Here is a 27,053-nt window from a genome sequence, read left to right as displayed (position 1 = left end):
CATGAATCCAGCCTGTAAGGGGTTGGAAACAGCAAAACAACCGCTAGAAGGTCCAACCTAAACATGAACCGGGGACTGAAGGAACCATACTCAATGGCCTAGCTGAGCCTTGACTAGAAACGGGGGAACCGATCTTAAGGCCATAATCCCGAATGATGGTTTGTCTGAGCCAACTAGTGATGGTGGAGCAACAGGCTGGAGCTCAGATCCTGGGCCAATCAGGGATGACAAAAAAGGGAAGATAGTAGCGGTTGAATCTGACTGGTGCAAACTGAACCACATTAGAGGGAAACCTTTTTTGTAAACCAGACAGAATAGAAAATCAATGTCCTGGGTTAAGGTGCAAATCAGAGGATACTTAGAGAAGAAAGAAGGTCCTAAGCCTTGTCCCCGTGCAACTCCAAAAAACAAGGTTCCTTGCGGAACAAAGCTGCCTTCTCAAATACTCATCTAGCCAAGGCGATTTCACAAAAAAATACAACCTTCGAGGATCAGAGTATAGAGTGGAATGTCTCCGATAGGTTCAGATTGGGACTTCTGAAGCACCAAAAGAACAAGATTCAAAAATGAGTCAAAGGGAATTCCACCGGAGAGACCATAAAGGGGAGATATTTCAAAAGGGTCAGAACGTGGGAAGCCGCAATCTCTGAAACAAAATGGAAATGTCAGAGATTTAAGGTCACCAAGTGCCAAGCGTTGGCCAAGACCCAACGGCAAAACATGGAAAATCCATTGAAACTCCTGGTGGGAAAGGCCATAGACTCACATCAAGCAAAGTACCCCTTTCACCCCTGATGGTAATATTGGCGGGAAGTTGACTGTCTAGTACTTACCATCATAGGAATCACAAACTCAGAGATGTCCCAGTACTTTCGAACCCGGGCTTCAACAGCCATGCCACTAAAGCCAGCAACAAGAAGGTGTGGGGGAGACGTCTTACCAGGTCAGCATATGATATCCATCTGTGGCAATTCAAAGCAAGGAGGATCCCCAGAACGGCCTCTTTCTCAATTCTGAAACGACTTCATCTGCTCAGAGGAGGAGATGTATAGATGAGGGTGCACAGATCCCGAGGAGCCACTGGAGCAATCACTACCTCTGCCAGTGGATCCCTAGACACGGGTACATGTTGGTCCAATGCTGAAGGGACAGACAGCCTCAATGCCCAAAGCTCCAAGATGTCGATAGAGAGACAAGATTCCTCCCATGACCAAAGTTCCCTGCACCAACAAAGTGCCCAGAACTATGACTTTCCTGAATGGAACACTGGACCCGAGAGCCACCAAGCCAGGGACAGCCCGAGCTCCAGGCATCAACTATTGGGCAAATGGAATTGCCTTGAAGACCATCTTCAGTCTCAAGAGCCTCACAGAGAAGTGGAGGGTAAGACAACTTCCTTATTGAAGAATACGGACGTGAGACCTGGGAGTCTGAAGAGTCTCTTGTGGAAGGATGGTGGTCTTTTTCAGTCTTACTAACTATGGAAGGAACATTCTGGCCTGGGAAATGTAAAGGACAAGCCACAAATTCTGCACCAGTCAGAGTCAGTGAAAATTGATGACGTTTCTCTGCCACCTCTTAAGAGTTGGAGACATGTCCTCTAGAGCCCTCGCTGACTGTTCCCACAACGGGAGGCCCTCCAAGTATACCACAATCGGAATACCACAGAAATGCAACAGGGCCAACATTGAAGGAAGCACACAGTCCAAGAAGGGAAAAGATCCAAGTGCCGCACACCAGCAAGACCCAAATGTAATGTAAATAAAAGCGGCTTCAGTCTGGCTCTGTCCAGGCCACGCCAACGAGTTTCGTCCCCTACCTCCAGGGCTTAGTCATGGAGGTCACCCCCTTGGTAAACTCCTGAGGTGCAGAACACAGTCCCCCACCCAATCTACTTAAGAAAAAAAAAAAAAAAAAGACAGGATACCTTACAGCTTTTTTGTGAGCCCAGCCCAAGAGGGTGTGTCCAAAGAGGGTGTGTCCATGGCAGCCCCGGACTCACAAGAAACAGGTTGAATGATGGTGAGCAGAAGAGGAGGGACATCTAGTAAAAGTTGTGTCTTGTCAATTAATTTTTATTTATTTTTTTAAACTAGAAGTTGGGCTTTAACCTTGTGAGATTCCCATAGTAAACATTTTTCCGTCCAACTTACCTGGAGCGAAGCTGGTTTTCCCATAAAATCGTACCGTGCCGATTCTCTGGCCGACCACAAGAACGCGGTCACCGGGCTGGAACTCCGGCTGCTCTGGGCTGCCCACGAATGGCGCCGCGCTCTGAGCTCCTGCAAAGATACAGACTAGATATCAGCAACACACGGGGATATTTAGAACATCGTATTTATGTCTTTTTATCCTATTCCCAAATCTTTACAGTAAAGAAAGAGAGGTGCGGCGAGGATGTGCAAAGTGCGGCAACCTTCAGAAACAAATCAAATTCAACTTTACTTGGGTCACATCAAGTGGGGGGGAGGGGGGGGTGAACCCAAGGTGTATATAGCCAGAGTGTGATTTTTGCCCCTGAGCCGTCTTGGTATACATGGATATGGAGGTGGTGAGGGGTATGAGGGGGATGGCGTTTGAGGGGTCAAGGTTCTAGAAGAGATGTAGCGTCAGGTTTTTGTTTTCTTGTGGGGACGTCTCTCAAACCAACGCTATTTAAACAATGTTTGCACATGACTTTTTGCGCTGTCTTCTAATAAAATGGGGAAATAAAATACTATTGTGGTATATTGGGCAATGTTAATGTTTGGCCAAGTAGTGTACCAATTTTGAACTATTCCTGTTTTAGAGGAGCTTGTGTCAAACATTGGACCCAGGCCATGTCAATAAAGAGAAATAGCTTGACCCTTTGACATAAATGACCCCTGGCCTGTATGATATGATAGCACTGTCACAGACTTTGGGTTGCAGGAGAACCATTCCCTGGAGAACTCTGTGTTATAATGTGTAATTAAGTTATCCAGAGCTGGTCACTAATTGCTAGTGGCTTCTTATGGAAGTGAGACCGGGGAGCCGGACTGTCCAAGGAGGTCACCGTTATGATAATAGGACTGGCTCTACCGTGTAAGGTGACCTTTGTCTGAGATAAGGGATTACTCCCATTATCTGATGGTTTGCTGTATAAATTCGGCGTGTTTCTCAAACAAAGCAGTTTTATGTCTGGTGTTCTCCGGGACGGGTGTTGTCTGGTCCTTGGGGGGGATTCTATAGCCGGATCCATTGGTCTCGTGTTCCAGGACTTGGGAAGCAGCTTCTTGGTGGAAATACCCAACAGGGTGTCCGGAGTCCGTCACAAGCACACTCTAGGGTTTGCAGTTAGGAACGTTTTTCCCTCAAAAAAACTGAAGTAAGAGCCCCGATGGAAGTAGAAAGAGTCATGGCGATGTGGGAACAGCTAAGAAACTTTTTTTTAATAAAATCCAGGTGGCACAAACTGGAAGGAGGGACTTCACCTGGGGACAACACCAAATCTATATTGGGCAGCACAGTGGCCAAGTGGTTAGCACTTTTTCCTGAAGGCACTCAGGTCGTGGGTTCGAATCCCAACCATGACAATACCTGCTTGGAGTTCGCAGCAGCTTCTTGGGGGAAATACCCAACAGGGTGCCCGGAGTCCATCACAAGCACACTCTAGGGTTTGCAGTTAGGAAAGTTTTTCCCTCAAAAAAACTGAAGTAAGAGCCCCGATGGAAGTAGAAAGGGTCATGGCGATGTGGGAACGGCTAAGAAACTTTTAAAATAAAATCCAGTGGCACAAACTGGAATGGGGGACTTCACCTGGGGACAACACCAAATCTATACAGGGCACAGCACAGTGGCCAAGTGGTTAGCACTTTTTCCTGAAGGCACTCAGGTCGTGGGTTCGAATCCCAACCATGACAATACCTGCTTGGAGTTCGCATGTTCTCCCTGTGCGGGTTTCCTCTGGGTATTCCGGTTTCCTCCCACACTCCAAAAAGACATGCAGGGAGGTTAACTGGATCCGGTCTAAATTGGCCCTACTGTGTGTATGAATGCGAGTTAGGGACCGTAGATTGTAAGCTCCTTGAGGGCGGGGACTGGTGTGATTGTACAATATACAGTGGATATAAAAAGTCTACACACCCCTGTTAAAACGTCAGGTTTCTGTGATGCAAAAATAAAAAATAAATATATGAGACAAAAATAAACAATTTCAGAACTTTTTCCACCTTTAAAGTGACCCATAAACTGTACAACTGGAACAACAAACTGAAATCTTTTAGGTGGAGAGAAGTAAAAATAAAATATAATCTGGTTGCATAAGTCTGCACACCCTTACACTAACACTTTGCTGCAGCCCCTTTTGAGGTTATTCCAGCCCTCAGTCTTTTTTGGGGGCGGAGTCTATCGGCATGGCACATCCTGACTTGGCAATATTTGACCACTCTTCTTTCCAAGTCTGTCAGATTTGGAGGACGTCTCCTGGGCACAACCCTCTTCACATCACCCTACAGATCTTCAATGGGATTCAGGTCTGGGCTCTGGCTGGGCCATCTTCTTCTGGTGAAGCCTTTTCTTTGTAGATTTGGATGGAGGCTTTGGGTCGTTGTCCTGCTGAAAGACGAAGTTTCTCTTCATGTTCAGCTTTCTAGCAGAAGCCTGAAGATTTTGTGCCAACATTGACTGGTATTTGGTCCTGTTCATAATTCCCTCTACCTGGACTAAGGCCCCTGCTCCAGCTGAAGAACAACAGCCCCAACGCATGATGCTGCCACCACCATGATTCACAGTGGGTATGGTGTTCTTCTGGTGATGTGCAGCGTTGTTTTTGTGCCAAACATATCTTTTGGAATTATGGCCAAAAAGTTCAGCCTTGGCTTCATCAGACCGGAACACAATTTCCCTTCATGCTTTCGGGACACTTCAGATATGTTTTTTGCAAAGCTTAGCCGGGCTTGGATGTTTTTCTTGGTAATAAAAGTCTTCTGCCTTGCCCCTCTACCCCCCACAGCCCAGACATATGAAGAACACGGGAGATTGTTGTCACCACACAGCCAGGACTTGCCGGATATTCCTGCGGCTCCTTTGATGGTGCTGGAGGCCTCTTGGCGGCCTCCCAGACCAATTTTCTTCTAGTCTTTTCATCAATTTTGGGGGTAAGTGCAGTTCTCGGTCATGTCACTGTGGTGCCAGATTTTCTCTATTCGATGATGATGATGGTCTTCACTGTGTTCCATGGTAGATCTAATGCCTTGGACCCTTCTACAGTCTGATATCTTCTACCAATGAGATCCCTCTGATGGTTTGGAAGCTCTCTGAGGACCATGGCTTTCCCTGTAGGATGTGACTAAGAAAATGTCAGGAAAGACCTACAAGAACAGCTGAACTTCATTTGGGGTTAATCAGAGGAGCTCTAAATGATGGCCGGTGTGTATTGACGATTTATCAGGAGTTTGAATGTAATTGCTTAATTCTGAACACATCCTTGGATATAAGAGGGTGTCAGGGCTGGACTGGGAAAGAAATTTGGCCCTGGACTTCATCCAGACCGGCCTACTTACATTTTGAGTGTCCCATCAGCACCCCCTTACATCAGAGTGTCCCATCACCAGCCCCCTTACATCAGGGTGTCCGATCAGCACCCCCTTACATCAGAGTGTCCCATTACCAGCCCACTTACATCAGAGTGTCCCATCACCACCCCCTTTACATCAGAGTGTCCCATCAACACCCCCTTACATCAGAGTGTCCCATCACCAGCCCCCTTACATCAGAGTGTCCCATCAACACCCCCTTACATCAGAGTGTCCCATTACCAGCCCACTTACATCAGAGTGTCCCATCAGCACCCCCTTACATCAGAGCGTCCCATCAGCACCCCCTTACATCAGAGTGTCCCATCAGCTGCCCCCTTACATCAGAGTGTCCCATCACCAGCCCCCTTACATCAGAGTGTCCCATCACCAGCCTCCTTACATCAGAGTGTCCCATCAGCTGCCCCCTTACATCAGAGTGTCCCATCACCACCCCCTTACATCAGAGTGTCCCATCAGCACCCCCTTACATCAGAGTGTCCCATCAGCTGCCCCCTTACATCAGAGTGTCCCATCACCACCCCCTTACATCAGAGTGTCCCATCAGCACCCCCTTACATCAGAGTGTCCCATCAGCACCCCCTTACATCAGAGTGTCCCATCAGCAGCCACCTTACATCACAGTGGCCCACTGAGCCATCGGCCCACCGGGAAACTCCCGGTAGTTCCGATGGCCAGTACATGCCTGGAGGGTGTGCACACTTATGTGACGACATTATTTTATTTTTACTTCCCACCCCCTAAAAAGATTTCAGTTTGTTGTTCCCCTGAGTCGCACAGTTTATAGGTCACATTAAAAGGTGGAAAAAGTTCTCAAATTATTTATCTTTGTCATTTTTTTTACATCACAGAAACCTGAATATTTTACCACACGGGGTGTGTGGACTGCATAAATATCTGTGATAAATAAATAGTACAAGAGAAGCAGCTCACCAGAACTCTTATGTCTGAAGTCCTGTTCAACCAGGAAATGTGGACCAGCTATAACAGAAGCCGAGCGATCTTTATTGTACCCTTTACTGCATACATACTACTGACATGTTCTTTTGCTAGGAAAGACTCGCTAGCGTGCGTTTATGTAGGTTTGTGACGCTCTGCATGTCCTGTGCGGTTTTCCCTACAACTGTAAGCAGTTTGTAACATTCTTGTTGTGAAACCAAAATTAATATTCTCTACAGGGGGCTTTTCATTTCCTTGCTTTACTGCAAAATAGCCAAATAGATACCAGCAAAGCGGAAGGTCTGTTACTGGACTCTGCACATCCTCTGCTTTATTGATCAAAGAGGAAAGTGTGAAAAAAATAAATAAATAAAAAAAATCGAACGCGTCAGAGATTAGAAGGACAGCGCGTTCCCAGGAGGATTTCGATAATCTCTCTGCTCACTTTGCTCCGTCTCCTCCAATCCATTGATTACCTGACAACATATCTGTGTGCAGCAATCCCGGCGTCCAGCCTCTCCCAATCAGAACCCGTCTGTACAGGAGATTGCAGGAGGCCGATACAAAGTCACATCAGATACTCTACATGAGAAAATACCATGAAGACAATTCACAGCCAAGATAATTTGTATCTTTTAGAGCTGATTGAATTCAGTTTTAATCCTCCAATATTGGGACGCATTGTGCTGTGTATTAGGGGACAGTCCTACTTTTCCATCTGTGAATGTTATGTCATCATCCCCGAACAATGGTCACCCCGGCACAATGGTCATCCCAGAATAATGAACAACCCGGCACAATGGTCACCCCGGCACAATGGTCATCCCAGAATAATGAACAACCCGGCACAATGGTCACCACGGCACAATGGTCACCACGGCACAATGGTCACCAGGGCACAATGGTCAACCCGGCACAATGGTCAACCCGGCACAATGGTCAACCCGGCACAATGGTCAACCCTTGTACAATAGTCGCCCCACAGAACAATGGTCAACCCGGCACAATGGTCAACCCTTGTACAATAGTCGCCCCACAGAACAATGGTCAACCCGGCACAATGGTCAACCCGGCACAATGGTCACCCCGGCACAATGGTCACCCCGGCACAATGGCCACCCCGGAATAATGAACACCACGGCACAATGGTCACCCCTTGTACAATAGTTGCCCCCCAGAACAATGGTCATCCCAGAATAATGAACACCCCGGGACACAATGGTCACCCCGGCACAATGGCAACCCCGGAATAATGAACACCCTGGCACGATGGCCACCCCGGCAAAATGGTCACCCCTTGTACAATAGTCGCCCCCCAGAACAATGGTCATCCCAGAATAATGAACACCCCGGCACAATGGTCCCCCCGGCACAATGGTCCCCCCGACACAATGGTCACCCCGACACAATGGTCACCCCGACACAATGGTCACCCCTTGTACAATAGTCGCCCCCCAGAACAATGGTCATCCCAGAATAATGGTCACCCCGTGTACAATGGTCGCCCCTCCATCCCGCCCATTGCTCTGGAGATGCACGCAGTTGCCCTGCACCATTACATCCATGCATCTCAGGAATGCACACACAACCCATGCGCTTTCCTGACACGCATAGAAACGCATTGCCACTTAGCAGACCGCGCACCATGCAGATCCGCGCAATGTGTGTTTTTTTGGGAAAGAATTTGCCTTTTTTTCCCGCATTTCTTGTACAGCAGCCCAAAGAAACGCACCGCCTTTTCCTTCCGGTGACAACAGTCAGAGGTATAAAAAATGTTCGATTTTTGTGGACTAAATACCTCAGGTACATATTCATGTAAAATAAACCCGAGTGAGACTATGAGGAATAAATATGAATGTATTCACACAGGACAGGAAGAGAGACGGGGGGGAGAGAGACAGGGGGGGGAGAGACGGGGGGGGAGAGAGACGGGGGGAGAGACAGGGGGGAGAGACAGGGGGGAGAGAGACGGGGGGGAGAGAGACAGGGGGGGGGAGGAGAGACAGGGGGGGGGGGGAGACGGGGGGGGGGGGAGAGAGACGGGGGGGGGGGGGGGGGGGAGACAGATGTATGTTCAGCGGTGACAGAAGATTTGCAGATACAGGTGACTGAGGATGGAGCTCCAACCAAAATGTTTTTTTTAGCAGATATAAAAAATGTATGGATTACATCACATCTTCCAAATGTGTATATATATTATTTTTACCGGTAGGATGGGAAAAGGTTACGACCTCCATCTGTATTTCATCTCCCCGATTGTCCAAATCCCCCCTTATTCCCTGTCCCTCTCTGACAGGTGTCACAAGGACAGGCACAAATAAATAAAAAAGCGACCTGTCCCCACCAATGATGGGGCACTATTCCTCCCACTGACACCAATGATGGGGCACTATTCCTCCCACTGACACCAATGATGGGGCACTATTCCTCCCACTGATACCAATGATGGGGCACTATTCCTCCCACTGACACCAATGATGGGGCACTATTCCTCCCACTGACACCAATGATGGGGCACTATTCCTCCCACTGACACCAATGATGGGGCACTATTCCTCCCACTGATACCAATGATGGGGCACTATTCCTCCCACTGACACCAATGATGGGGCACTATAACTCCAATGAGACACTATTTCTTCTTCTAATGACCACAGGCGCTATGTAAATTGATTGCCCTCTTTACTCCCCCACAGAACTCCTTGGGGTCTTCCCCCCCCCCCCCATTTCTTCCATTACATGAATGTGTGTTCGAAAAGGGGCGTCACCTGGCTGGCGAGTCGGTACCCCTTCTGTACTGGGCTGGACACTTACCCAATACATAGGTCCTAGGACACAATATGGAGCCCCCCCCCCCCCCTTTTCCCCAATTGCCACTTACTCCCACTAAGGCTTGGTTTATCCCCCTCCAATCAAGGACATTTCTACCCCCCACTGGCCGCAGTCTGCCCCCCCCCCCAAACTATGAAGTGGAATGGCCTTTTGTTTAGAACGTTTGGGAGACCCCGGTCCTAGACAATGAACACAGAAGATTTGCCCCAGACTCCTCCCCCCACACTGACAGCCAATAAGAGATCTTCATGTCTCTCTAGGATTGCGGAGATGGTCGGAGTTCGGCCGGCCTCTGACACCGGAGAGGAGATTCGTTCGCTCAGCTCCGGGCACATCATAGATCGGAGGCTTTTCCTGATGTTCAGTAAAACAAAAACCATCAGAACTTCCAACTTTTTACTTTTCCATTCCAAATATCAAAAAAAAAAAATTTTGGCCGGAGCTCCGTGGGAACCCAGAGAAGCCCCGGTGTCCGTGCGGAGGATGGAGACCGGAGGAGTACCGTGACCGGTCCATGACGTCTCGGACTGGGAGCTGGACAATGCACCGGCGGTACAATTCATGGAGCTCGGGGGCCGGTGATGGAATGGAAGCGGCGGCTTAGACTCCAGGAAGGAGGAAGATGAAGATGAAGAGGAGAAGCTGCTGGATCCCATATAAAGTTCTGCAGGAGGAGGACGGAAGCCACAGAAACACACAGGATGGTCAGTCTTGGTTAGAAGCATCCGGCCGGCACCCGAAAATGGGCTACAGGGGTGAAAATAATGATCGTCTGCCCCGAGGATTGTGCGAGTTTTGCCCCCTTACATAGAAATGAAGGGTCTATAATTGTATTTTATATGATGGAGACAGAAGATCAACCAAAACTCCAGAGAAATCACACAATACAAATGTTATAAATGGAGTTCAGTGAGTAAAATAAGTATTTGATCCCTTAGTAGTTGGTGGAGAAACCCTTGTTGGTGATCACAGAGGTCAGACGTTTCTTGTAGGTGGTGATGAGGTTTTCACTCATCTCAGGAGGGATTTTCTCCTCTCTTCTCTACAGATCTTCTCTAAATCCTGAAGGTCTCTTGGCAACTCAAAGTTTCAGCTCCTCCATAAATTGTTCTATGGGATTAAGGTCTGGAGACTGGCTAGGCCACTCCGTGACCTTCATGTGCTGCTTCTTGAGCCACACCTTTGTTGCCTCGGTGGTATGTTTTGTGTCATTGTGATGCTGGAAGACCCATCCATGACCCATCTCCAGTGTTCTGGATGAGGGAAGAAGGTTCTCCTCCAAGATCTTACAATACATGGGCCCCGTCCATTGGCCCCTCAATGCGGCAAAGTCGGCCTGTACCTTTATCAGAGAAACCGCCCCAAAGCATCACGTTCCCACCTCTGTGTGTGACTGTAGGGATGGTGTTCATGTTCCCACCTCTGTGTGTGACTGTAGGGATGGTGTTCATGTTCCCACCTCTGTGTGTGACTGTAGGGATGGTGTTCATGTTCCCCCCTCCATGTGTGACTGTAGGATGGTGTTCATGTTCCCACCTCTGTGTGTGACTGTAGGGATGGTGTTCATGTTCCCACCTCTGTGTGTGACTGTAGGGATGGTGTTCATGTTCCCACCTCTGTGTGTGACTGTAGGGATGGTGTTCATGTTCCCACCTCTGTGTGTGACTGTAGGGATGGTGTACTTAGGGTCATAGTCAGCATTTTTCTTCCTCTAAACACGGGGAGTCGAGTTAATACCAAAGAGCTGAATTTTGGTCTCATGTGACCACAGAACTTTCTCCCCCAATCCTTCTCTGAATTATTTAGATGTTCATTGTCAAACTTCAGATGTTCCTGTACACGTGTCTTCCTGAGGAGGGGGACCTGTACATGTGTCTTCCTGAGGAGGGGGACCTGTACACGTGTCTTCCTGAGGAGGAGGACCTGTACATGTGTCTTCCTGAGGAGGTGGACCTGTACATGTGTCTTCCTGAGGAGGGGGACCTGTACACGTGTCTTCCTGAGGAGGGGGACCTGTACACGTGTCTTCCTGAGGAGGAGGACCTGTACATGTGTCTTCCTGAGGAGGTGGACCTGTACATGTGTCTTCCTGAGGAGGAGGACCTGTACATGTGACTTCCTGAGGAGGTGGACCTGTACATGTGACTTCCTGAGGAGGTGGACCTGTACATGTGTCTTCCTGAGGAGGGGGACCTGTACATGTGTCTTCCTGAGAAGGGGGACCTGTACACGTGTCTTCCTGAGGAGGGGGACCTGTACACGTGTCTTCCTGAGGAGGGGGACCTGTACACGTGTCTTCCTGAGGAGGGGGACCTGTACATGTGTCTTCCTGAGGAGGAGGACCTGTTGGGGCTGCAGGATTTCAATCCATGGTGGTGTATTGTGTCACCAATGGTGTGTTTGGTGACTGTGGTCCCAACTGCCTTGAGATCCTTCACAAGCTCCTCCCTGTGTAGTTCTGGGCGGATCCCTCACTTTTCTCATGACCATCCTCACCCCATGAGGAGAAATCTTCCATGGAGCTCCAGACTGAGGACAATTGATGGTGATTTTGTATTTTCTTCCATTTGTGAATAATCTCTCCAGCACTCGTCTCCTCTCACCAAGCTTCTTGCTGATGGTCTTGTAGCCCATTCCAGCCTTGTGCAGGTCTCCAATCTTCTCCCCGACGTCCTCTGACAGATCTTTGCTCTTCTCCATGATGGTGAGGATTGGAGGGAAGGGATTCTGTGGACAGGCGTCTTCTATACACATAACGAGTTGTCGTTAGGAGAACCTTCTTACATTGTCAGGACTGATCTGTGTACCACATGAGCACCTACTGGGGCCAGTCTGTGGGGGGAGGGTTATTGTTGGTTGGGAGGGGATCAAATACTTATTTTACTCACTGAACTCCATTTATAACATTTGTATTGTGTGATTTCTCTGGAGTTTTGGTTGATCTTCTGTCTCCATCATATAAAATACAATTATAGACCCTTCATTTCTATGTAAGGAGGCAAAACTTTCACAATCCTCGGGGGAGGCGATCGTTATCCCCCCCCTGTATATCATCTCATTACTAAGAACATTTCTCAGCACCAACAATTACTAAATGACCTCAAAACATCAATGCAAAATATAGAGACCCTGTGACTGCTGGAGGAACCAACATTGAGGCACTATTCCCCCCACTGACACCAATGATGGGGCACTATTCCCCCACTGACACCAATGATGGGGCACTATTCCCCCACTGACACCAATGATGGGGCACTATTCCCCCACTGACACCAATGATGGGGCACTATTCCCCCCACTGACACCAATGATGGGGCACTATTCCTCCCACTGACACCAATGATGGGGCACTATTCCTCCCACTGACACCAATGATGGGGCACTATTCCCCCCACTGACACCAATGATGGGGCACTATTCCTCCCACTGACACCAATGATGGGGCACTATTCCTCCCACTGACACCAATGATGGGGCACTATTCCCCCACTGACACCAATGATGGGGCACTATTCCCTCACTGACACCAATGATGGGGCACTATTCCTCCCACTGACACCAATGATGGGGCACTATTCCTCCCACTGACACCAATGATGGGGCACTATTCCTCCCACTGACACCAATGATGGGGCACTATTCCTCCCACTGACACCAATGATGGGGCACTATTCCTCCCACTAATACCAATGATGGGGCACTATTCCCCCTACTGACACCAATGATGGGGCACTATTCCTCCCACTAATACCAATGATGGGGCACTATTCCCCCCACTGATACCAATGATGGGGCACTATTCCCCCCACTGATACCAATGATGGGGCACTATTCCCCCTACTGACACCAATGATGGGGCACTATTCCTCCCACTAATACCAATGATGGGGCACTATTCCTCCCACTGACACCAATGATGGGGCACTATTCCCCCACTGACACCAATGATGGGGCACTATTCCCCCACTGACACCAATGATGGGGCACTATTCCTCCCACTGACACCAATGATGGGGCACTATTCCCCCCAGAACATACTTTTGTTAATCCAAGCATATCCTGCTGCACTGAATGAGATGAGAACCATGTCAGGGGTCAGCAGAGCTGTGATCATTTACTGTCAATCAACACTTTCATCTTGGTGTTGTGATTGGTTCTCCCCCCTCCTCCAGTTCCGGATTGGTCAGTGCCGGGCTTTGCTGTCCGTCCCGAGAAGGGAAATACCTTTCTTTGTAGATTTGGAGGAATCCTCAATCCCCCGAGGAGAAGGAGGCGCTGCGCCTTTCCTGGAGATCGTCAGACCTGCGACACGGAGAAAATCAGATAAACTTACCAAGAAATATATATATATATATATATACACTCATACAGTATGTGACAAAAGTAAGTACACCCCTCAGTGACATTTCTTCTCTCTTTCCATGTGACAACACTGAAGAAATGACACTTGTCTACAATGTAAAGTAGTGAGTGTACAGCTTGTATAACAGTGTAAATTTCCTGTCCCCTCAAAATAACTCAACACACAGCCATTAATGTCTAAACCGCTGGCAACAAAAGTCAGGACACCCCTAAGTGAAAATCTCCAAGTTGGGCCCAATTGGCCATTTTCCCTCCCCCGTTGTCATGTGACTTATTAGTGTTACAAGGTCTCAGGTGTGAATGGGGAGCAGGTGTGTTAAATTTGGTGTTATCGCTCTCACTCTCTCATACTGGTCACTGGAAGTACAAAATGGCACCTCATGGCAAAGAACTCGGAGGATTTGAAGATAAGAATTGTTGCTCTACATAAAGATGCCACCCGACGCGTTTCATCAGAATCAACGTCCTCTGAGTCTGTGTCAGCGGGGTACCACACACGCCAAGCCTGGATAGTGCTCGATCGCCTTCTAGGAGGTCTTTGGATCGATTGATGTTCGTTTTTTACCACATTTCTGGAAGCGTTTAGCACCGACGTCCTTTAATAGACTATTAAGCAGTTTTACACTCTGTGGCCGTTTTATCTTTCCTTCATTATGGAGTAAACTTTACCATCAGCCATGACAGCACCACCGCCTGCAATATAAACCGAGGAAGCCGATCGGATCTTCTATACTTGCCCATCGCGCCTCTCTAGGACTCTTAGATTTGGAGTCTAGACCTCTGGTAAGGAGGCATTTTATATCAATGTGGGTGGAGGTGCACTTGGGGGGGATCAAAACGCACATCAGTTATACTCATCGTTACTGCGTCTAACAACCGGCTTGTGATAGCAATAAAAATCAATCAATAAATAGCAGCCCCTGTGTGGCCATGCAAATATTGATTGCACCATAAACCAAAACTGTGCTAAATAAATAAGTAGGTAATAAAATAGTGAGAAATCTATATGGGATTGTGAAAAACAAGTCCATAGGTTGTCGTGATTTCCATACAATTCTTAAAGGGGTTGTAAAGATTCGTTTTTTATTTTCTAAATGGGTTCCTTTAAGCTAGTGCATTGTTGGTTCACTTACCTTTTCCTTCCATTTCCCATCTAAATGTTTTTTTTTTCTTTGTCTGAATTTCTCACTTCCTGTTCCTCCTCAGTAAGCTGTTCTGGCTGACTAAACACGGCTCGGATGATGGTGTGAAGTTTACTGAGGAGAAACAGGAAGTGACACATTCAGAAAAAGAAAAAAAAAACATTTAGAAGGGAAATGGAAGGAAAAGGTAAGTGAACCAACAAAGCACTAGCTTAAAGGAACCTATTTAGAAAATAAAAAAACTAACCTTTACAACCCCTTTAAGCTGAGAATGACGTCACCATGGAAGGTTGTGACAGCAGAAAAGGGAAACTTCCACCTCATAAATCGGCTGCCCACCAGTTCCCGAGACCTCCTATTACAGGAGGTCCGAGACTCCTTTGGCCCTAAACCCAGCCAAGGTCTTTGAACATCCAGGGGGATCACAAGGTTTAGAAGCCTCCACCGCCCACAGGGAATCGATCAGAGGCTTTCCTGGCGGATGGTCTCCTGGTCTGGAAGTTGAAGTGGAGCTCCTCTGATGGTCTTTTATGGTTGGGGTCCTCTCGGATGGTACCTCCTGGCTCCTCTGATGGTCTTCTATGGTTGGGGTCCTCTCGGATGGTGCCTCTTGGCTCCTCTGATGGTCTTCTATGGTTGGGGTCCTCTCGGATGGTGCCTCTTGGCTCCTCTGATGGTCTTCTATGGTTGGGGTCCTCTCGGATGGTGTCTCTTGGCTCCTCTGATGGTCTTCTATGGTTGGGATCCTCTCGGATGGTGTCTCTTGGCTCCTCTGATGGTCTTCTATGGTTGGGGTCCTCTCGGATGGTGCCTCCTGGCTCCTCTGATGGTCTTCTATGATTGGGGTCCTCTCGGATGGTGCCTCTTGGCTCCTCTGATGGTCTTCTATGGTTGGGGTCCTCTCGGATGGTGCCTCCAGGCTCCTCTGATGGTCTTCTATGGTTGGGGTCCTCTCGGATGGTGCCTCCTGGCTCCTCTGATGGTCTTCTATGGTTGGGGTCCTCTCGGATGGTGCCTCCTGGCTCCTCTGATGGTCTTCTATGGTTGGGGTCCTCTCGGATGGTGTCTCTTGGCTCCTCTGATGGTCTTCTATGGTTGGGATCCTCTCGGATGGTGTCTCTTGGCTCCTCTGATGGTCTTCTATGGTTGGGGTCCTCTTGGATGGTGCCTCTTGGCTCCTCTGATGGTCTTCTATGGTTGGGGTCCTCTCGGATGGTGCCTCTTGGCTCCTCTGATGGTCTTCTATGGTTGGGGTCCTCTCGGATGGTGCCTCTTGGCTCCTCTGATGGTCTTCTATGGTTGGGGTCCTCTCGGATGGTGCCTCTTGGCTCCTCTCATGGTCTTCTATGGTTGGGATCCTCTCGGATGGTGCCTCTTGGCTCCTCTGATGGTCTTCTATGGTTGGTGTCCTCTTGGATGGTGCCTCTTGGCTCCTCTGATGGTCTTCTATGGTTGGGGTCCTCTCGGATGGTGCCTCTTGGCTCCTCTGATGGTCTTCTATGGTTGGTGTCCTCTTGGATGGTGCCTCTTGGTTCCTCTGATGGTCTTCTATGGTTGGGGTCCTCTCGGATGGTGCCTCTTGGCTCCTCTGATGGTCTTCTATGGTTGGGGTCCTCTCGGATGGTGCCTCTTGGCTCCTCTGATGGTCTTCTATGGTTGGGGTCCTCTCGGATGGTGCCTCTTGGCTCCTCTGATGGTCTTCTATGGTTGGGATCCTCTCGGATGGTGCCTCTTGGCTCCTCTGATGGTCTTCTATGGTTGGGGTCCTCTCGGATGGTGCCTCTTGGGTCCTCTGATGGTCTTCTATGGTTGGGGTCCTCTCGGATGGTGCCTCTTGGGTCCTCTGATGGTCTTCTATGGTTGGGGTCCTCTCGGATGGTGCCTCTTGGCTCCTCTGATGGTCTTCTATGGTCGGGGGACTTCTGACTCTTCCCAGCTCAGTGACTGGACATGAAGGGGGAAATCTCTCCCACCTCTCGGCTTCTCTTCCTCCTGATCACAAGTGTCCACAATCAGGGGAAAGTTCCCCATAAAGTGTAATTCCACCATGTGGGGGGTCCCCGGCCTGCAATGTGCAGACTGAAGGCATGAAGCGGATTCTGCTCTGACCTGCGTGAGGCTCTTCTCGGTCTCTCCTCCGTGTCCTCGATGGAAGACGGAGGCTTCTTGTCCTGGCTGCGAGGTGTGAGGGGCCGTTCTGCGTCCGCCCCACACATGTGAGGCGTCACCACCAATGTCAGAGTGAGAGCAATAATTCCTCACTAACTCTACACTCATTACCTGTAAAGGCTTTTAGGTACCGTCGTTTGTTGGCGTTTCGCAGTCGCACGCAATTTTAAATCTAGACATGCTGGGCGTCAATTTACTTCACCCAACATCATCTTTTATACCTTACAAAAAAAAACACGAGAGTTAGACTTACCGGTAACTCTGTTTCTAGGAGTCGTCCAGGACAGCACTAGAGAGATAGGCTCCACCTCCAGTGGCAGGAAACACAAACCAGATCTTTAAAGGGCGGTCTCCGTCTCTTCCCCTTCAGTCTTGTAAACGAGAACTTCCCCGGAAACGGCTTCTGTAACGACAAAAACACTTGTCCAGCATTATAACAGCATATAGGGAGGGAATCCATGCTGTCCTGGACGACTCCTAGAAACAGAGTTACCGGTAAGTCTAACTCTCGTTTTCTCTAGTCGTCTGTCCAGGACAGCACTAGAGAAGATCAACGAGAACTTACCAGATTAGGGGGGGACTACCGCTTGAAGGACCTTTCTCCCAAACGCCTGGTCTTGCGCTGAGATAAGGTCCAATCTGTAATGCTTCATAAACGTCGAGTAGCTTGACCAAGTTGCTGCTCGACAAATTTGTTCTGGTGTTGCTCCAGCTCGCTCTGCCCATGAGGTCGATAGCGCCCGTGTGGAGTGAGCCATGGGGGAAAAAGGACATTCCATTTTCATTCCTTTGTAGGCTTCTACAATAGCTTGTTTGATCCACCTTGCAATTGTATTTTTTGAAGCTTGTGACCCCAATTTTTTACCCGCATGTAAGACAAATAATGCATCTGATTTTCTAATGTTTTTTGACATCTCCAGATATTGTAAGACACAGGCTCTCACATCCAGTTGACTGAACTCTACCTCCTTAGGATTAGTGGGAGACCCACAGAACGAAGGCAAAACCATTTCCTGTGTTCTGTGGAATTTTGTCACTACTTTGGGTAAAATCCCAGGGTCCATGCGCAACACCAGCCTATCCTCAAAAATTTGTAAAAACGGCTCTTTCACCGAAAGTGCCTGAAGCTCGTTAATGCGTCTAGCTGTGGAAATAGCCACTAGGAACACCGTTTTAAGCGTGATCCATCTCAAGGAAGGTTCTTCTTCCAGAGACTTTTTTACCCATCCCTGTAACACAATTGACGGGTCCCATTTGGGTAAAATTTTGAAAGGAACAGGTTTAATCCTGGTTAACCCCTTAAAAAACCTGCTAACTAGCGGGTCTATCGCCAGAGGTTGATCCAAAAAAACAGACAGGGCCGCAATTTGTACCTTTAAAGGTACTAATGGCCAGTCCCTTATCCACACCGTCTTGTAAAAACGCCAAGACTGTCGGGATACTTATAGACACCTTTTTAGTGTCCAACCATGAACAAAAAACTTTCCAGTACTTAACATAAATTGCTTGGGTTACCTTCTTCCTACTAGAAAGAAGTGTTTTAATTACCCTATCCGAGAGTCCCTTAGACTTCAAGAGACTCTCTTCAGACGCCAGGCCGATAATTTTAGGGTCTGTAGTTCTGGTAACAGAACTGGACCCTGGGACAACAGATCCTCTCTCTCGGGCAGTATGAGGGGAGGTTCGTCTGTCAGGCCCAGCAGCACCGAGAACCATGGTCTCTTCGGCCAATACGGAACCACTAGAATCAATGTGGTCCGTTCCTGCAAAAATTTCCTCAGGACTAGAGGAATAAGCTTGAATGGGGGGAAGGCGTAGCAAATGTGAAATGCCCAGCTTTGTGCCAAAGCGTCTATCCCTTTTGCCCCTGCCTCCCTCTCTAGGGAGAAGTATACTGGGACCTGGGTGTTCGCTTTCCTGGCGAACAAGTCCACTTCCGGAAGACCCCATTTGCGCACTAACATCTGGAAAATCTCCCTGTTTAGTGACCATTCTGATTCGTACACCCGGTGTCGACTCAGAAAGTCCGCCAGGTGGTTGTCCACCCCTTTTAGATGGACCGCTGAAACCGATTTTAGGTTTTCTTCTGCCCAATGCATGATCGTACTTGTTAGCTTGATCAAGGACGGGCATCTTGTTCCTCCCTGCTTGTTTAGGTAGGAAACCGCCACTATACTGTCCGAGAGAACCTGTACATGGTGGTCCTTCAGATCCCTGGCGAATACCCTTAAGGCTTCCCAGACTGCCTGCAGCTCTCTCCAATTGGCTGACCTCTGGGACTGTGTCTTCCCCCAGCATCCTTGGGCTACCTTCGACCCCAAGTGGGCCCCCCCAGCCCCAAGCACTGGCATCCGTGGTGATGCGAACAGACACTGGAGGAGACCACCAAAGACCCCGTACTAGGTTCTCTTCTCTCTTCCACCACCAAAGAGACCTTTTGGTCTTTGAGGATAGATGGATAGTCCCGTCCAGGGACTCTTGTGTCCCGTCCAAGCTGCTCAGAATATTGGCCTGGAGACACCTGAAATGAGCTCTTGCCCAAGGAACTGCAGGGATTGTTGCCACCAATAGGCCCAATCCTGCCATAGCTGACCTGATGGAAATTGTCTGATTGGACTGCAAGAAGGTTACCATCTCTTTCACCTTTATCACTTTTTCCCCTGTGAGGAAGACTTTCTGTGATACGGAATCCACCAGAAAACCTAGATACTGTAAGGCCTGTGTTGGTATCAGGTGCGACTTCTCTTGGTTTATCAACCACCCCAGCCTTTTTAGGCAAGAGATAGCTACCCTCAGATCTCCCTGCAGTTGGAGCTTTGAGGGGGCAAAGAATAAAAGGTCGTCCAAGTACGGTATGACAGCGATCCCTTTCAGTCTTAGGGGAGCCAATGCTTCTGCCAGGACCTTGGTGAAAATCCTGGGGGAAGAAGACAGACCGAATGGCAGAGCCCTGAATTGGAGGTATCGAATCTGACTCCCCCAAAGAATCGCTATCCTCAAATACTTTTGAGAGTCTTCTCGAATCGGGATGTGAAGATACGCGTCCCTTAGATCGAGAGAGGCCATGAAACAATTTGGAGGGAGTACTGATCTCACTGTAAAAATTGTTTCCATCCGGAATTTCCTGTAAGTTACCCACTTGTTCAGTAACTTCAAATTCAAGATCAACCGGAATTTGCCTGACGGTTTCCTTACTACAAACACGTGTGAATAGAAACCGTGATTTATTTCCTGTGGCGGAACTGGCACTAGAACCCTCTGATCTATTAAATCGCCAATTTGCGACAGCAAAGCTGACGCTTTCTGGGGGTCTTTGGGAGGTTTGGTCAGACACATCCTTGCAGGTGGGACGTGTCTGAACTGTATTTTGTAACCCTCCCTGATGATCCTCAGGATAAAAGGATTTGGGGTAGCGTATTCCCACTGTGGGAGGAACTGCCCCAGTCTCCCCCCAACAGGAACCGCGTCACTGGGATTTAGTGGTTTTTTTAGAAGAGGAAAAGAGATTGCTTTTCTGTTTTCCTCCCATCCACTGTTTCTTAGGAGTTGACTCCTTAGAGGTCTGTCCTTGTGACTGTCCCTGCCTTTGAGGACGAAAAAAGCGTTTACCTGTAGTCTTCTTAGATTTGACAGGAAAAGCCTTCTTCTTGTCCGCAGTACGGTCCAGGACTTTCTCAAGGTCCTGTCCGAACAGAAGGTCTCCCTCAAAGGGGTGCCACATAACCTCACTTTTGAGGCCGAGTCTCCCGACCAAGACTTTCAGCCAAAGTGCCCTGCGCGATGAATTTACGAGGGCAGCGGTCCTGGCTGACAATTTAACAGACTCCGCAGAGGCATCTGCTATATAACCTGCTGCTTTATGTAGCATAGGAAGGGAATCCAGAATTTCTTTTCTGGAGGTCCCCCCTTCCAAGTGGCCTTGTAATTGTTCCAGCCAGACCTCCAAGTTGCGAGCCACTATTGTCGTGGCCATCGCAGGTTTTAAGTTATTCATGGTTACTTCCCATGACCTCTTTAACAGTACCTCCATCCTTTTATCCATGGGTTCCTTTAGAACACCCATGTCCTCAAAGGCGAGATCTGTTGACTTTGCACACTGGGAAAAAGCTGCGTCTACCTTGGGCACTTTATTCCAAACACAAGAGGGGTCCTCGCTGAAGCGGAATCTCCGCTTCATGCTTTTAGGGAAAAATAACTTTTTCTCTGGCTCCTCCCACTCTTTTTTGATTGAGTCTATCAGTGTGCTATGAACCGGAAAGACCCTGACTGAATCAGTTTTTAGGGTCTGATACATCCGGTCATGCAAGGACAGGGAGACTGGCTCCTCTCTGATTTTGAGCGTCTCATAAATTACCCCCAGTAAGGCATCAACCTCCTCGAGTGAGAGCCTGTATCTGGGAGAGCTTGACCCTTGAACAGGAACATCTCTGGATGATGCCGCCTCACTTAGGCCATCCAGAGAATCAAGTTCCTCCTCCTCCGATTCGTCACCTTCTACTGGGGTGGAAGCAGAGGGAACTGCGGCTGGTTTTGGGGTTTCAAGGTTCGCTAACATTGCTTTGATGGACTCCATTTCTTTCTGTACTCCAGAAATCAAATCCTTACAAGCTCCCGTAGCTTCCTTATAGACCAATTTGTCTATGCATGGTTTACAAAGGGGCTTGGACCATCCTTCTTTTAATTTACTCATACATGAAGGACATCTCTTCTTCCCCCCTGACCTCTCTGGTTCTTTGGGCAGAGCCTAAGGCAAGAGAAGGAGAGAAGAAGGAGGGGAAAAAAAAACAGAAAAGCCAACGTCAGCGAAATCTTTAGCAAAATAGGACGCCTTCAACAAACACCTATGTGCACCCCACCAACCGCTAACAGGATTCGCAAGACTCTTTAGTCCAGATCCTGTTTGAGAGAGGGAGGGAGGAAAAATACACCTGGACCATTTCAGAATGCCTATGCATTGATTAGTCCATTACTCCCCCCCCCCCCCCCTCTCTCCCAGCCCTATAGGTACAAGACACCTCTGTGTTTGCCTACCTGAGCTGGTTCGGCTCCACTGCCACTCTCCACTGCATCCATTTTGATCGGAACACGCCTGGAGGCTTCCCTTCGTAATGGCGATAAAGCGATGCAGCACGAACGCTTGAAGCACACGCCTAACCGCCTGGATGCAGCGCGAACGCCTCGTGGCTGCGGCTTTTTAAAATAGCCGCCAAGGTCCCGAACGTCCACGCTCGCCGCGCGACCCGGAACCGGTAGTGGATTGCCGGAAGTCCTCTATCCTCCTCCTGTGATGCACAGGCCGGAACTCGAAGCCTGTGCCCGTCCCCCACCTGACTTCGCGCCCAATTTTGAACCTATTGTCAGGCGGGGAAACGAACGCCCTCCCCGGGCTTCAGAAGGAGAACGCCGGTTCGAAGCTGCAGTCAACCCGACCGGAGGACTTCAAAACGTCCGTTTACCAACAGGTAATCCGAACTCCTTCCCCGTCTCTTATGGGCTATCCCACCGTCAGGGGAAGGAGAGCTCCTGATCCAGCCTCCTCCTCCGGTGGAAGAAACACAAAAGACTGAAGGGGAAGGGACGGAGACCGCCCTTTAAAGATCTGGTTTGTGTTTCCTGCCACTGGAGGTGGAGCCTATCTCTCTAGTGCTGTCCTGGACAGACGACTAGAGAAAAATAGGGTTTTGTGTGTTTGTGTGCAACAAAATTCATTTTTCTTAAAACATTTGCATTTCATTCTCCAGGGTCTCTGCTTTCATAAAATATATATATATATATATTTATTTTTAAGGGGGGGTTCCAATAATTTCTAACAAACAATGTAGATTTTAACATGTGTGCAAAAAAAAAAAAAAAAAAATCGCCCCGGAATGCAAGTGATGAGAGCCGGACCAATACAGGTCAGAAGGAGGTCAACTGTCAGCCCCCCCCCCCCCCCCCCGCCAATTATTATTATTATACAGGATTTATATATCGCCAACAGTTTACACAGCGCTTTACAATATAAAAAGGAGACAATACAGTTATAATACGATAAAATACAGGAGGATTAAGAGGGCCCTGCTCAGAAGAGCTTACAATCTAATAGGGTGGGGCAGGTGGTACAGAAGGTTGTAGCTGTGGGGGATGAGCTGATAGGAGATTAGTTGGAGATGTGATCGGCTTCCCTGAAGAGATGAGTTTTCAGGGATCGCCTGAAGGTAGCAAGAGATAGCTGAACAGGTTGAGGTAGTAAGTTCCAGAGGATGGGAGAGGCTCTGGAGAAATCCTGGAGACAAGCATCGGAGGAGGAGACGAGAGAGCTCAAGAGTAGGAGGTCTTGAGAGGAACAAAGAGAACAGTTTGGGTGATATTTGGAGACAAGATTGGTGATGCCGCTCGGTGCAGAGTTGTGAATGGCTTTGTATGTTGGATTTTGAATTTAAATTCCCTGGGTGATTAGGAGCCAGTGTAGGGATTGGAGGAGAGGGGTGGTGGGAGGTCAGTGTGGGGATTGGAGGAGAGGGGTGGTGGGAGGTCAGTGTAGGGATTGGAGGAGAGGGGTGGTGGGAGGTCAGTGTAGGGATTGGAGGAGAGGGGTGGTGGGAGGTCAGTGTGGGGATTGGAGGAGAGGGGCGGTGGGAGGTCAGTGTAGGGATTGGAGGAGAGGGTTGGTGGGAGGTCAGTGTGGGGATTGGAGGAGAGGGTTGGTGGGAGGTCAGTGTAGGGATTGGAGGAGAGGGTTGGTGGGAGGTCAGTGTAGGGATTGGAGGAGAGGGTTGGTGGGAGGTCAGTATAGGGATTGGAGGAGAGGGGTGGTGGGAGGTCAGTGTAGGGATTGGAGGAGAGGGGCGGTGGGAGGTCAGTGTAGGGATTGGAGGAGAGGGTTGGTGGGAGGTCAGTGTGGGGATTGGAGGAGAGGGGTGGTGGGAGGTCAGTGTAGGGATTGGAGGAGAGGGTTGGTGGGAGGTCAGTGTAGGGATTGGAGGAGAGGGGTGGTGGGAGGTCAGTGTAGGGATTGGAGGAGAGGGGTGGTGGGAGGTCAGTGTAGGGATTGGAGGAGAGGGGTGGTGGGAGGTCAGTGTAGGGATTGGAGGAGAGGGTTGGTGGGAGGTCAGTGTAGGGATTGGAGGAGAGGGTTGGTGGGAGGTCAGTGTAGGGATTGGAGGAGAGGGTTGGTGGGAGGTCAGTGTAGGGATTGGAGGAGAGGGTTGGTGGGAGGTCAGTGTAGGGATTGGAGGAGAGGGTTGGTGGGAGGTCAGTGTAGGGATTGGAGGAGAGGGTTGGTGGGAGGTGTTGTTTAGGAAGTGGTGGGACCTCCATGCTGATATGTGATCTCCTCACATTCATCGTTGTCAGAGGCCTTCAAAGTATATAAAAGGTGCTACAAAACCAAAGACCAACTCTAGGGGGAGCCGGCGGTTAGCGGCTCCATTGGACGCCTTTTCATTATATCTGAAGCATCGATTATAGAAACAGAAATATAATTGGCCGGGGGTAACGGCGCACTCTCCGCAGGCGCTGCTCGTGGGGCTCAGTGATTGGCTGACATCAATAACGAGGAAGGGGAAATATTCCGCAAGGTATAATAAGAAGTAGAAATCCCGGAGCCGCGCCGCCGCAGCTCACAATTCAGGAGATGAATAAAGAGTTCAGAGGCAGCTCCGGGGTAATAATCAGCGATGACTAGAAAACGATCGGTATAGATTGTGTGATGCAGATCATAAACCCCAATCATTCCAGAAATGTACAACACGAGCCTCATTACTGATGTACAGAAATATACAATGTATCCCTAGTGAGATCTCACCTTTATACACCATCCATGGGCCCTTACACTGCGCCGCAACCCCTGCTCCCATCCCCCCACCATAGGGGTACTTTTATCCCTCCCCCCACCATAGGGGTACTTTTATCCCTCCCCCCACCATAGGGGTACTTTTATCCCTCCCCCCACCATAGGGGCACTTTTATCCCTCCCCCCACCATAGGGGTACTTTTATCCCTCCCCAACCATAGGGGTACTTTTATCCCTCCCCCCACCATAGGGGTACTTTTATCCCTCCCCAATCATAGGGGTACTTTTATCCCTCCCCCCACCATAGGGGTACTTTTATCCCTCCCCCCACCATAGGGGTACTTTTATCCCTCCCACACTCACCTGTGTTAATTTTAGACGTCACGCGGCTCAGGTTGATCTTTGTGGGAGATTTGGCGGACGCCGGCGTTTTTACAGATGAACTTCTGATAAAAGTCCTCATCGTCTCATTCGCCCGTCTGATCTTAGAGAGCGGAGCAAAAATACCTGCCGAGAGAACAGAGCACAATATATATATATATATATATATATATATATATATATATATACACAGTGGTGTGAAAAAGTGTTTGCCCCCTTCCTCATTTCCTGTTCCTTTGCATGTTTGTCACACTTAAGTGTTTCGGAACATCAAACCAATTTAAACAATAGTCAAGGACAACACAAGTAAACACAAAATGCAATTTGTAAATGAAGGTGTTTATTATTAAAGGTGAAAAAAAATCCAAACCATCATGGCCCTGTGTGAAAAAGTGATTGCCCCCCTTGTTAAAACATACTATAACTGTGGTTGTCCACACCTGAGTTCAATTTCTCTAGCCACACCCAGGCCTGATTATTGCCACACCTGTTCACAATCAAGGCATCACTTAAATAGGAGCTGCTTGACACAGTAAGGTCCACCAGAAGATCCTTAAAAGCTACACATCATGCCGAGACCCAAAGAAATTCAGGAACAATTGAGAAAGAAAGTAATTGAGATCTATCAGTCTGGAAAGGGTTATAAAGCCATTTCCAAAGCTTTGGGAATCCAGCGAACCACAGTGAGAGCCATTATCCACAAATGGCGAAGACATGGAACAGTGGTGAACCTTCCCAGGAGTGGCCGGCCGCCCAAAATGACCCCAAGAGCGCAGCGACGACTCATCCAAGAGGTCACAAAAGACCCCACAACAACGTCCAAGGAACTGCAGGCCTCACTTGCCTCAGTTAAGGTCAGCGTTCATGCCTCCACCATCAGGAAAAGACTGGGCAAAAATGGCCTGCATGGCAGAGTTCCAAGGAGAAAACCACTGCTGAGCAAAAAGAACATCAAAGCTCGTCTCAATTTCTCCACAACACATCTTGATGATCCCCAAGACTTTTGGGACAACATTCTGTGGAGCGATGAGACAAAAGTGGAACTCTTCGGAAGGTGTGTGTCCAAGTATATCTGGCGTAGAAGGAACACTGCATTTCATAAAAAGAACATTATACCAACAGTAAAATATGGTGGTGGTAGTGTGATGGTCTGGGGCTGTTTTGCTGCTTCAGGACCTGGAAGACTTGCCGTGATAAAAGGAACTATGAATTCTGCTGTCTACCAAGAGATCCTGAAGGAGAATGTCCGACCATCTGTTCGTGTACTCAAGCTGAAACCAACTTGGGTTCTGCAGCAGGACAATGATCCTAAACACACCAGCAAGTCCACCACCGAATGGCTGAAGAAAAACAAAATGAAGACTTTGGAGTGGCCTAGCCAAAGTCCTGACCTGAATCCTATTGAGATGTTGTGGTATGACCTTAAAAAGGCCGTTCATGCTCGAAAACCCTCTAATGTAACTGAATTAGGACAATTCTGCAAAGATGAGTGGGCCAAAATTCCTCCAGGACGCTGTAAAAGCCTCATTGCACGTTATCGCAAACGCTTGGTTGCAGTTGTTGCTGCTAATGGTGGCCCAACCAGTTATTAGGTTTAGGGGGCAATCACTTTTTCACACAGGGCCATGATGGTTTGGATTTTTTTTCACCTTTAATAATAAACACCTTCATTTACAAATTGCATTTTGTGTTTACTTGTGTTGTCCTTGACTATTGTTTAAATTGGTTTGATGTTCCGAAACACTTAAGTGTGACAAACATGCAAAGGAACAGGAAATGAGGAAGGGGGCAAACACTTTTTCACACCACTGTATATATATACACACATACTTTATATATACAGATATAGAGGATCTATGGAGGAGGAACATGAAGATTCCCTACAAATCATAGTGAGGG

At 48.6% G+C, this 27,053-nt stretch overlaps 1 protein-coding gene across 1 annotated transcript; it reads right to left on the bottom strand.

Moving 5' to 3' along the window:
- Positions 1–560: 560 nt before the first annotated feature.
- Positions 561–25,277, bottom strand: LOC143990058 (CAP-Gly domain-containing linker protein 4-like). Its single transcript, XM_077490276.1, has 6 exons — positions 25,137–25,277; positions 13,551–13,628; positions 9,829–9,990; positions 2,154–2,282; positions 1,338–1,499; positions 561–646 (listed from the first exon to the last, which is right to left on the bottom strand). Exons 1-6 carry the CDS (start codon positions 25,234–25,236, stop codon positions 561–563), a joined length of 717 nt encoding a protein of 238 aa, XP_077346402.1. The 5' UTR covers positions 25,237–25,277.
- Positions 25,278–27,053: the final 1,776 nt, after the last annotated feature.

This window comes from Lithobates pipiens, unplaced genomic scaffold (assembly GCF_037356315.1).
Source record: "Lithobates pipiens isolate NorthernLeopardFrog02 unplaced genomic scaffold, aLitPip1_a1.2 Scaffold_18, whole genome shotgun sequence".
Taxonomy (NCBI): domain Eukaryota; kingdom Metazoa; phylum Chordata; class Amphibia; order Anura; family Ranidae; genus Lithobates; species Lithobates pipiens.
This window is presented reverse-complemented; position numbering and strand designations above follow the sequence as displayed.